Genomic DNA, 12,141 nt, shown 5'->3' on the forward strand with positions numbered 1-12,141 from the left:
GGCCAGGTTGGATGGAGTCTTGGGTGATACGGTTTAGTGCGAGGTGTCCCTGCCCATGGCAGGGAGGTTGGAACTAGATGATCTTAAGGTCTTTTCCAACCCTAACTGTTCTATGATTCTACGATTCTGCATCTGTGTTGGTTAATCTGCAACTAGATAATACACAGGCAAATGACGACTGTATAATATGTGACCCATGTATTATAGATCAGAAATGTTCATCCTACTTTTAATTGAGTTTCATTTTAAATCTTCTGGTTAATCTTTACTTCATATGAGGTTTTTCTAATTTTCTGTGAAAATCCTTCATTCTACACAGCATTTTCTCAATGATAGATTCATGTAGTTCAAGTACAAAGTAAGCACCAATTTCCCAGAGTACTGAGCATTCTGACTAGTTCTAAGCTGTATGTCTGTGAGCAGTTAACTACATGTATGTTTATAGCTGTAGAATGATTTTTATATAGAATTTAGCACATGAATAATTTGCTAAATTCAGCTGGTTCATAATTGGCATTTTAATAGTAAAAAACTTGAAAGCATCTTAGGCTAACAAAATACTTTAAGCATCTATTCCTGTAACCCAGATTTCAGTGACTGTAAGAGAAAAATCTAAATATATCCAATGCTGCAATTATGGAAGAGAATTCAATACAGGCCATGACCCAGAAGAGCACTTTAGCATATGCTCCACTTAAAGCGTATGAAGAATTCTCTTTCAGTAATGCTCAGCGACTTGATTTCCATGGGATCATTTTAACTTCTTAAAATTGAACAATTTTATGTACCGTGATGCTATAAAGAAGGCTGGTACATGAAAATGGGACTGCAACTCAGAACAAGAGAATGTACCATAAATATAGTTAGTTCCGAGCCCCTCTCCACTCAGTTTTCAACTCTGGTCTGCCAGTTTCAGCTAGTTTAGTCTCTCAGACCTTCTTAAGCCACCTGTTTTGCTCAAGTGGAGTAGGTTATGTTACTTTTCCAAACCTGCAAGTAATTCTGGGATGTTGCACTTGTAAAATGAATACAGTTAAGTGGAGGGAACTGCGTGTGAATTCAGTTGGATGAAACTGAATCCTTTACTGAACGGTCCCCAGAAGACAGTGCATGAGTAAATAAATGCACAGTAGGACTGGTAGGTGTGCAGAGAGGCCTCTTACAAGCTCTCTGCCAGCTATCAAATACACAAATATTTTATAGATGGAATACTGGTCAAATGTGGAATGTACTCAGAGATGCTTCCTCCATTGGCTGCAGCCCAGCAGAGAGACTGCGTGGGCAAATAAAAGCATTTGATTGTCAGTGTTGGTTAGGTTTCAAGAAGTACATAAATGGCTGCTGCCCCAGGCTGCAGTAAAAGGTGCATGTCTGTACCTGAATCTTAGGTCTCCTACAATAAGGGAATGAATGCTAAGTATTTTCAGGAGCATGACCTCCATAACAAAACAATTCTTTTCAGCAGAGAAAAAACTTTGCTTAGAAATCTTTGTAAAAATCACAATGACTGAAATGTCTTCACTGTCAGCAAACCATTAAAGCAAAAGCCATATGAAAGAAAAGAAATACGTATTGTGGGGTTTTAAGTCTTTTCATACAGAAGAAACATCAAGGAATCAACAGAAGACAGAAAATATGATAGCTATTTAATTTCCACAGTGAGATTAAACAATTTTAATCACTTACAAACATGACTACTTTATTTTAGATACACATGAACAGCTACAATATTCAGCCTAAAACCAGAAATGACAGAAGTGTCAAGACTGCTAAGAGCAGGAGAACTGAGATGACTTGCCATAATCAAATAGACTTTAAAGAGAGTTAGAAAGCAAACACTGGTGTTGAAGTAGTTTACCAAACCTTTTGGAGACAGGAGGAGGAGAGAATAAAAATGTCTCTTTTTTTATGTCTCACACCCATCTACATACGCCTAATGAGAACAAAAATCTCAGGAGATAAATTACAGATAATGTCTGTAATCTAATACATACTTAATATCACCTTAAGGTGGGGAGAATGAATACACCTCTGTATCAGAGAGAAAGAAGCTCTTTTGGGAAATTAAGAGACAGGATTTTTATTTTGAAGCAATCATTAGTTGGTGGTACATCTGCTAGGTACATTAATCGAAACTGTCAAAGAAGATTAGTTAGGATGAGTACTAGAACCATGAGAAAACCCAAAACAAGAGATACATTCTTTAGTTTTCTTCCCATTTGGATGTGTAGAACATTTGTTTTTAAGGATGACTGTAGAAAAAACAGTAGCTCCACATTAATGTCACCTAGGTACAAGTGTGCTGCAAAATCTTGTCTGTGCTGCTAAAGTTGCTACCACACTGCAGAAGGGGTGTCACAGGGCAACTGGAAAGTCTGTCGACGGGTTTCATTAATCCAGCAGTCCTTAGGTTTTAGGAATCACTGCTTTTTCCTTCCGCCTCTTGACTTTCCAGCAAGGCTTTGGATGATGACACTTCTCCTCCCTCTGCTCCTTCATCTAAAAAAAAAGACAGAATTAAATGTTTATACCACACACATTCTCACAGCTTTTTTAATGCAGCCAAATACATGGATTCACTGATCATCTCTGTTTGGATTGGCTTATTATTACCACACTCATGGTGCTTTAGAAACAGAGATTAATTCAACAGACAACAAACTTGCAGAGGCATTTTCCAAAAGCAGTTGCCTATTGGTGTTGATTTGCCTGCTGTTTGCACATACTGATCAATGTGCATTTGGTTGTAAGATTGGAGATAACTTTTTATTATTATTACTCTTTTTATCTGGGTCATTTCCAAAGTCAAGTTAGAATATTGCATTCCTCTGAGCATTGCTTGGTTACAGGTAGATAACATCACAGTTTATGAACATGCCAGTTATCTGGCTGACCTTCTTTGCCAAGAAACACCTAGGAGAATTCACCCTGTCTTCACAAGATGAGGGAATTTTCTTTAAGTCTCATTTGGAAGTTCACTCTTCCGTAGGTTAGAGTTGCATGCTTACACGACTAACAGAAGTAAAAGCTCTCCAGTATACGTGGTCAGTACATGGAGTTCCATGTCATCACTTTTGATGCTCAAATTCTCTCACTAAGAAACAGGAACACCTCTTGCCTTGATTTCCTTGCAAAGAGTAATAATTTTCCAGCTCCCTTCAAATCGCGCATGGCATCACCAGTGCTAACAGAATACCCAAATTTAAGACAGCCTTCAGCTTTTGGGGCAAGGAGAGGTCTGCTCAGCATATCTGTCTGAACTGTCTTCCATGTTAATAGATATAATCTAAGGGGGTATATTTTCAGCTATTTTCCCTGGAGACTTTGCATAAAGTATCACAAACAGACAAAAAGGTTATATATCTTGGTCTCTACATATCACAGCAAATATATAATGCTGTACACAATTCATCAGCTAAAGCTCTTGGCAGAAATCACTTGATGGAGCAAGTCTGCTCAGAGGTTTGGGGGCTTCAGAGTTTTATACTGGTAAATTAAGAACCGAGTTATTTGACACTCTTCCGCATTACGTAGCACAGTACTGTTGAGGAAAGGGAGACAGACCAATCTCCTCTATTGGCTGTTTCTACGTGGGACTGGATGCTTAATATTAGTGCAGTATAGACCACTATAGCCTCTTTGCTCCCAAACTTCTTGCAGGCTCCTCTTCAACCTTTTGATCACCAGTGACACCAATCAACTGTTTAACATGGTTCTGCTATGGCCTCCCACCAGACCACCTGTGGAACGTCTCAACCCTCCTAAACTTACACACCATCAGAGGATGCTAAGATAGGATACAGATGGTCTTCATTTCAGAGTTAGGCTCTGTGATAAACAGCTGGTGCCAAAATCTCTCCTGTTCACCTCTTGAGAACATTAATTTGGTGCAGCTTGCAGAGCACATGGGAATTTGTATCACACAGCTATGAGCTTTGTGTATGCATAAAGAATAAAGCAAAGTCTCTTTTCTCTTCTAAGCCAGACAAAGGATATTAGCACATCCTGTTCCTGACCTTTCACTATGACAGCAGCTGACAGCATTTTAGAAAGAGAGGAAATATATGATCCAATGAGCATTAGCTAAATTTGAAGCAAGATGGAGAGTTCTCCTCACCATTTTCCATAATCTTCACTGAATCTTTTGGAGTAGAAAAGAAAATAGGGCATACTTTATATAGCCACATGTTCCATCTTCTCCACTTTTCTCATTTATCCAGCTTCTTTGTTCTGAGCTAGAAATGGCTTTCATTTTTCTAACAACTTATTCTTTAAGCCAGAATCAGCCAAAAAGAGATGCCTGTTAGAGCCCCAACTGTTTCACAAACAGTTTCCCTGTCACAGCATTTGAACTTCCAAACTTTCTTTCCATTTTGATGAATTCTTGCTTTGCTTGCTGTCTCATCAGTAGTTTAACTTATAACACAGTGAGGCTGTAATTCCCATCTGATACTTGTGGAATTCCTAATTCCAAAAAGCATTCGAGTAGTCAGAGTGGACCTAACTGTATCCTGTATTCACTTCCTATTATCACTACTGCAAAGTGCTGATAACAGAAACTGCTCTTTCCAGGCACACTCTGGCACAACTATATGTCAGTGACAAAAGCCAACCATAATTTCATGCTCTTAACTGTTCTTCAAATCCTGACTGTGCTGGTCCTTGTATTTGTAAGAAAGCAACAGTTACACATTGCTAAAACTAATGTAGCTGGGTTTCATTTCTTCTTAACGAATTGAATGAGCATTAGAAAATGAGGATTATTCTGTCTGGAGGTCTAAGTACTTATTTTATGCTTTGCTGTTTAACATTTCTTTAATGAGACTTTCACTCTTTCATGTTTATTTTTATCCGGGGGGGGGGGGGGGGGGAATAAAAAAAGACTGAAGAGAGAAATTTTGCATGCTTTAAAAAGTGTATTTTTTCCAACTACTAAACTTTCTAGAGGCCAAAATGAAACAAACATGAGGATCTTATCTACAGCTCTTGTATTCTTTTGTGCTTTGTTTAACATGGTTAACACTGCATCTCCTTCAAGGTTCACTGCTATAAGCAATAAAAAGGCTAGCTACACATAATGTAGCAATGAATATTTCAGTGGGTTGGACTAGTCACTTCACTTCCATAGCTCCTGACACTAATAACAATATAAGTTCTCATCTACCTCCCCTTTGGTAAGGGAAACAGTTGTCTCCTGCTGGAGCTTGACTGTGCCAGGCAGAAAAACTATCTGGAATAAAAAGAACACCATAATATTTGAAAACCAAAGCATTAAATGTTAAGTGACTCCATACTTTAAAATGGATTTCCAGTGCTCCAGCTGCACACAGCAGGAGAAAATCTGTATGGACATACTTCTCATATTCCTAGGGAAAAAGCCCTGCTCAAAACAAAGGAGTTTTAACTGGACTCACAGGGCTCCCAGCTTTACTTTAAATGTACTCTGACACTGTGCCTGCCATCCTTCCTACCTGCTCTTCCAGATTATCCCAGTTCCCCTCACTAATGCTCTGGAGCCTTTTGCAAAAGTAGTGTCTCCTTCCAGCACCCATTCAGATTCTTATTTTCCTCTCTTTCCCAGGTTCAAGCCAGGATGTGGTCATTCAGTCAGTTCTCACTCCTCCTAGAAATGTTCTTTCTACCTGCCCAGCAGTCCTTCAGTAGGCCCATGTTGGGTTTAGATTACAGAACCCCAAGTAAATAAATATAAATTAAATCACCAAAGCAAGAACAACTTTAAATCAAAGGAATTTCCTGTCCCCGGCCTTTATGGTGCTTTACAAGGCTGTATAATCAACATCCTGTAGTTGCTTCGGGCAACATACAAGCAGGACATGCATCCTTGGAGCCTGGGAATCCCTCTTATAATATACTTCAGATTCATGCGCCATTCACTATCCTGCACCTGGATGTGGGCCCACCAATTGTGGTGGCATTTGTGACAGCAGCAAGAGCGATGGGCATGAGAGGAAAAAGTTACTTCCAAATCAGAGCCTAAAAAAGTAGGAGCAATCCATGCTCAGGGCAAACCTTATAATTCTCACTTCATAAGCATTAGAAATCAAATTTTCCTGAATCTGAAAATCCCCCTGAAATCCTACCCGAAAGTAAAAAGTAAATCTGGTGTTGATTAGACCTGTGCTAAATCCAGAGCACATTATCAAATTAAAGGACATGGCAAAATAAGACACTGGTCTCAGACAGCAAAGTTTAAAGCCTACTAGCAGGAGTAAATTACTGTAAAAACTACTCTTAATGTATATGCCTGAGTTAGGATAGCTGTAATTGGATTAACAGCACAGCTTGCTGTCTTGTGCTAAGTTATCTCAGTGCAGGAGTAGACTCTATAGCTGGAGCAATGTTTTTTTTAAGCCGCCCAGCAATGCAACTGTGTTTGCCCTTCCTCAGGGGAACTGGAATTCAGTTCCCAGCACCTTTCCCCAGGCTGCTGAACACTTAATCTGTGGGTGGATATGGCAGACTTAGTCTGGGTTAAAATTAACTTGTCTCATCAGGAGGTAAAAGTGGCAACTGTTTTTTGAAGGTTGAATTTAATCCTAAATGAAAAGAGAAACATTAGTATCGATATCAAAACTGCAAGGTGGCAGAAGTCTTGAGAAGCAAGCAAAGGACGACTGCATAAAAAATGTCAATTGCTTGAATGTGCAGCCATTACCTTCTGAAACAGAGAGCTCAGCCAGTTTGTGTGGCAGGTCTGAAGTCCCAGCACCCGCAGGAGAGCCCAGAATATCTGGTAAGGCGTTCCGGCGGCCTGCCCGTCCTGATGCTGCAAAATCTGTGACCACAGGCTCCACATCAGTCATCGCTGACTCCTTTCCTCATAGCAACATCTGCATATGCAACAAACATAAAACAGCTGTAGTCCGGATGGATTCTAATCACCTGCTCAACAATACAATAGTCTTTGCCCAGTGGGTCTTTTGTTATTAAAAGCCATACATTTCAATACTGAATGCTTAAGCTTTTTTTGTGCCCCAGAAGAGGATAAAAGAATATCTGCATGGTGCCACCTGCACATCAGACAAGCACAATAACAGCTCTATACCTACAAGAAACCTTGTGGATAGGGTCAGCAACAGCCCTTTCTACCAGCCACTTGAACGTCTTTTTATGGCCTGATCCCTCTTTTTAAGTGGTTTTGTAATATAACTACTTGGAAGGGAACTGCAACTCTATTTTGTCATACTGTCTCTGTGAAGCAAAGCGTGTGTTCTTTATTATGAAACATGTTTAGATTCTTATTTAGAATATTGTTATAACAAACTCCTTTCACAGAAGACCAAATTATAAAAAAAAAAACCCCTCTCAAAAACCAAAATAAAACTCCTCATAAAATTTCTTCATCCTGCAGATATAAACCCATGTTTTCCTCTGCTCCTTGTTATCTTGGTTTAACTTCAGCTTGTGCATGTGACTTTTATATAATAAATAATTGAATCCTGAAATAATAGAACCAACGGCGCTCTGCTCCCTCAGTCCCTGTCTCAAAGACCACTGAACTAAATGGGTAAACTCCTGCAGACCAAAACGGACTCTGGATGAGGCATAGAGGTGTTTGCAGGATCACACCCCAGGGCACCAGCTTAAGTGAGAATACCTGAAGCCAAAGGTGATGATGCTTAGCTGCAAGTGGCACACAGAGATAGTGTGTGAAAGCTGCCATTAGCAACTGTATTATTAAGAATCACAAAAGACTGTCATACCAGAATTGTACACAAAAATATAATTAACAGCATAATTTCTCATAATTAGACATGAATCACTGAATTAAAAACAGTATTTACTTGCTCTATATAAATACAGTTCTGGGTGCAATGTGGGAACAGGAATATTGTCTGTGTGTAAATATGGTCAGTGCTTTGTGTGGGAAGGGATACAGATGGGGCTAGAGACCAACCTGATGGAAGGCTGTCAGCTTTTGGTTGACAACTGGCTGTATTTAGAATAAGGACTGGATAAGAAAAGTCTTTTTCATTTTAGTGTTGTTCATATAGAAGCAAAGCATCATAGTCCCCTTTCTGAAATTCTGCTACAGTTGGGAAGTACCAGTGCTCTCATTTAATGGATAGAAAACCCGAGACAAATAGAGATCGAACATGACTTGCTCTAATATGCAGGAAGAGAGGGGCAGAAATTTGATTACTGATGCTGACCTGGCATTCCCACCTAAAGTACGTTTTCCTTTTCTCCCTCAAAGTGCCTTTCAGCTATGTGACTCCATCAACGAGAACAAATACCCTTAATCTTCTTTGTATCTCTAAATGCTTTGTAATAAAAGAAACCAATCCTTCTTGGCAAGAAACAAAGGCATGAGTAAAAACTGCAAGCCTGAAAGATGAACATACAAATAAACCACTTTACTTAAAGTCAGTAACTGAAAGTTCTGAGCTGGAGATTTAGCACAAAGTTCCTGTATTGCATGAAAACAGTCAGGTCAAGTACAAATGGATCTCTTCCATAAGCAGCAAAAATATAAAAACTATACATGGGCATTCAGGAATGCAACTTTGAGAAAATGTACAAAGCATGTGTATCAACATTCTCCATTCGATATACCATTATACTATGTATTCATTAAAATGGGTGAGGTCAACATTTAACAAGAAATATCAAAATAAGGAGAATGAATCGATATTTACAGACAGAGTCTCTTGGCTTTTTGTGGGTATTCGTATTTACTTAACTGTAGATGTCCTAAATATATTTCTCCACATGCTCACGAGAACAAGTAAAGAGACCGTCGATTACACTTCAGAACAGAAAATACTCAAAAATCAGAAAAATACTCAGAAAATACTCAGAATAATCAGAAAATACTCAGAAAATCTCTTTTTGCTTAGTAAAGCTGTTAAAATTTGTTCCCAATGCCAAAATACCAGTGTTGCTGCAGTTCCAGTCATTTAGTTGGTGAGACAGAACTGTTGTTCTGTTGTTCTGTAGAATCACATTAACATCAAAACACACCGAAGACTTTCTCAAACCTGTCTTGTGGGCTTTTTTTTTTTCTCTTTTCTCTCCTGCATGAATGTTTTGGTCCCTGAATGGGACCTTTTAAATAGAGAAAATCTGCCTTATAACTGCTGTAGTATGAAACTCATCTCTTCTGTAATACAGTTTCATTTTACCCACCTTGTGCACTTTCAAATCCTTCCCTTTCCTCTCCAGCTCATCTTTCTCCCCTGATCTAATGTCCCTGCATTGCGTAATACTAGACAACCCAGGAAGGTGATGAAGGACACAGTCTGACACGCTTTAGTGTACATAGATTTTGATTTATGCACTTGATTTAAAAAGTGTGCAGGGACAAATCTAGAACATCTGTCAGACAGAAAATCAGCTGATCATTATCCATGAGTCCGGTGGTTATAACTCAAATGTAGCTATCTAAAACCAATAAAAGTACACCATCTTTTATATATATAGCAGTTACCATTATGTTTTCACCTTTGTTTTTTCTATACTACACTTAAGGTACCAGAGGCTAAAGAGAAGACCGGTTCAAAAGTTAAGGGCTACCCACTGCGCCAGCACAGGATGTTCTCTAAGTATATTTCAAAGTTGAGGGACTACCCCAGCAGGCCTAGAATTGACATTATAAAGCAAAACTTAAGTCCATTTAGGTCCATATAAATCAAAATTTAAGTCCATATTCATAATAGCTTGCTGCTGTACCTTAGATTAATGGCATTTTGTTCGTTAATGTCCTAAGGCATTTCTTCAATTTAATTATGATGCTCTCTTATAATAGCATTTTCTAAGGACATCCAGGTCAGGATGTAGAGTTTTTCCACTCTTCATCTGTTTCTACCATTTTTTTTTTTTTTTTAATATATCCATCAGGAAATAACTATCATTTTGGCATCTTCTTGCATCTGTTATGTGTAGTATTTTTCATGCTTCCCCACAGAGTAAATAACAACCACAGTGTGCACAGCATCTACTTTCCCAAATCCACTTCTCCCGCTGGCAACATCTCCTTCAGTTTCACTGAACTCATTTTGCTGTAACCTTATCCAAGCTAAAGATATTTCCATCTTGCCAATACCTGCATGCAGTTGCTTCTCAGATTCCAAATTACTGTTGTCATTTTTCTCCCATGTCACTGCTCAGACTAATGGTATAGAGCTCTGAAAGAATAGAAACAGACTTCCAGAGCAGAAGGTTCTGTACTTTCCTGGCTCCCTTTTTTCCATAGCAAAAACCAGGGCACCTAAAAGCAGAAGAGGACTGGGTGGAAAACAGAGTTGAGCAGGGATGCAGGCTGTTTGCAGAGGGTCAACAGTAGGAAGGCAGGTGAACCTCCCAGAAAAGCTCACCTATTAAAATTAGAGACCAATGGCTTTGATTGGCATGTGAACTAGCACTCCACCCGTACTCCATGGCACCAGACTAACTTTACAGTTCATTACTGGGTCCATGACATAGCACCAAGGGGGCTTTGAGAGTAGTAGGTTAATCTTCTCATATACGCCTCTGAAATCCCTGCCAGACCACCCAGAATGCCCAACAGACCACTTGGGTATGCATAGGGGAAGGAAATACTCTGCTTTTGAAAACTGGTCATAATTAAAGTAAAACCCAACTCCTGTATCTATCAGGTATTCAAGTAAGTGTTCTGAGACAAAGCAATGGCAGGTAAACTACCAGTGGGATTTTCTCTAAGCAGACAGTTTGTTAATCTTTGAATCTTCTCTTGTTGGCAGCATAGCCAGCCCCTTGGGGGAAAATGAGTCACAGAAGCTGGTGAGAATTTATTTAAATAAATGACAAAGGAAAAGAACAAATAAGCATCCTGAAACAATTTGTGTTGAGGCTCAAGGGAAAAAATCCTTTATGGTACTCAGCTGTAGCAGTTGACACAGTCCACATTAAATGTCAGTGCTGTCTCTTCCTCACGGTATCTGTTAGGAAGTAGATAAATCACCACCGTACGTATTTCTGAAAGCTCTTTTTTCTTCTGCTCTTTTTACTGTCTTAAAGGAGATAAAATACTGGTTTTGTTCCACCTGGAAGGACAAACTATTCCTCAGGAAATGTCAAAAGGTTCCCAACATTGGTATTTTTACAATTCCACACAAGCAACTCAAAGACCCAACACATCACTCCTTGCCACTCAGGCACTCCTCTCAAAAACTCTTCTCTTAGGTCTTACAAATAGTCTCTTGCACTCTCAGAGAAAGCTACACTTCCCTAACACTGTTCCTGTTGAATGTCCCTTAGTAGGAACAAAACAGAAAAAATTAATCGTCTCAGAAACACTTGAAAAATACAATAGCCCAGCAGAACTTTTACATCCTGATTGATTGATTTTGTGTCTTGATGGTCTCTTACTGTTAGATGCATTTCAGTATCTTACTATATTCAGAAGGAACCTTAGCCCTTTCAGTTGTGTTTAGTTGGTTTTTATTTACTTGTAAGTAATGTGTTCTCCAAGCACCTTTACCCCAAAAACTTGTAGTTTCTAAGTAAAGAGAACAGAAAACTTATTGAATGAAGTGCTTCCCGCTGTGCAACTGAGATGAAAACCACATCTCCTTGCTATGCAGTTGACACACTTTCACATCCTCTTCTACTGCAGCTGCATCCTGGCGGCTGTGCCTCCTCTTCCCGAAGATCTCAGAATAGGAACGTATGTTTATGTAATCCCTATGCTTTATCCTGAAGCATTGCTGGACTACAGAAAAGGAAAAAAGCTAGGAACATTCATCTTTTAAGGAAGACAGCCCAGGGACTATGATGATGACTAACAGCAACCTGGGCACTTGCATGACAATTTTTGTGAGAAAAATTTGTTATGTGTTTTTTTTCCACATCCATAACATTTGTAACACATTCGTAACACATTCGTAAAACTAATACTGGAAGCACACAGAAAAGATAACCAAGCAGTCTTTGCCATATCTGTATGAAACACAGGGGTTTCAATTCTGTTTGGGGCTTAGGACAAGAGATCACACCCTTCTTAATACACAGAAGCAATATATCTAACTATGTGAAAGTTCTAAGTGTATCCTTTTATCATTTCATGTTAGATGATTTGGGTTTCCTGTACCAACAGAGATGGCCTCTCTAGTGCCTGTTCTCTGACAAATTCATGAGTTGTTTTGCCATGTAGGGAAA

At 39.1% G+C, this 12,141-nt stretch overlaps 1 protein-coding gene across 11 annotated transcripts in view; it reads right to left on the reverse strand.

The window, feature by feature from the left end:
* Positions 1–1,629: 1,629 nt before the first annotated feature.
* The window catches only part of PKIB (cAMP-dependent protein kinase inhibitor beta), a 55,166-nt gene continuing 44,654 nt past the window's right edge, over positions 1,630–12,141 (reverse strand). For all 11 annotated transcript variants that reach the window (XM_030490816.1, XM_030490811.1, XM_030490806.1 and 8 more), the window contains 2 exons: positions 6,677–6,851; positions 1,630–2,499 (listed from right to left, as the gene is read on the reverse strand). In XM_030490816.1, coding sequence (XP_030346676.1) covers positions 2,414–2,499; positions 6,677–6,824 — 234 coding nt within the window. In that variant the 5' untranslated portion in view covers positions 6,825–6,851 and the 3' untranslated portion in view covers positions 1,630–2,413. The remainder of the gene's footprint in view (positions 2,500–6,676; positions 6,852–12,141) is intronic.

The sequence above is a fragment of the Strigops habroptila genome, chromosome 6 (assembly GCF_004027225.2).
Source record: "Strigops habroptila isolate Jane chromosome 6, bStrHab1.2.pri, whole genome shotgun sequence".
Classification (NCBI taxonomy): domain Eukaryota; kingdom Metazoa; phylum Chordata; class Aves; order Psittaciformes; family Psittacidae; genus Strigops; species Strigops habroptila.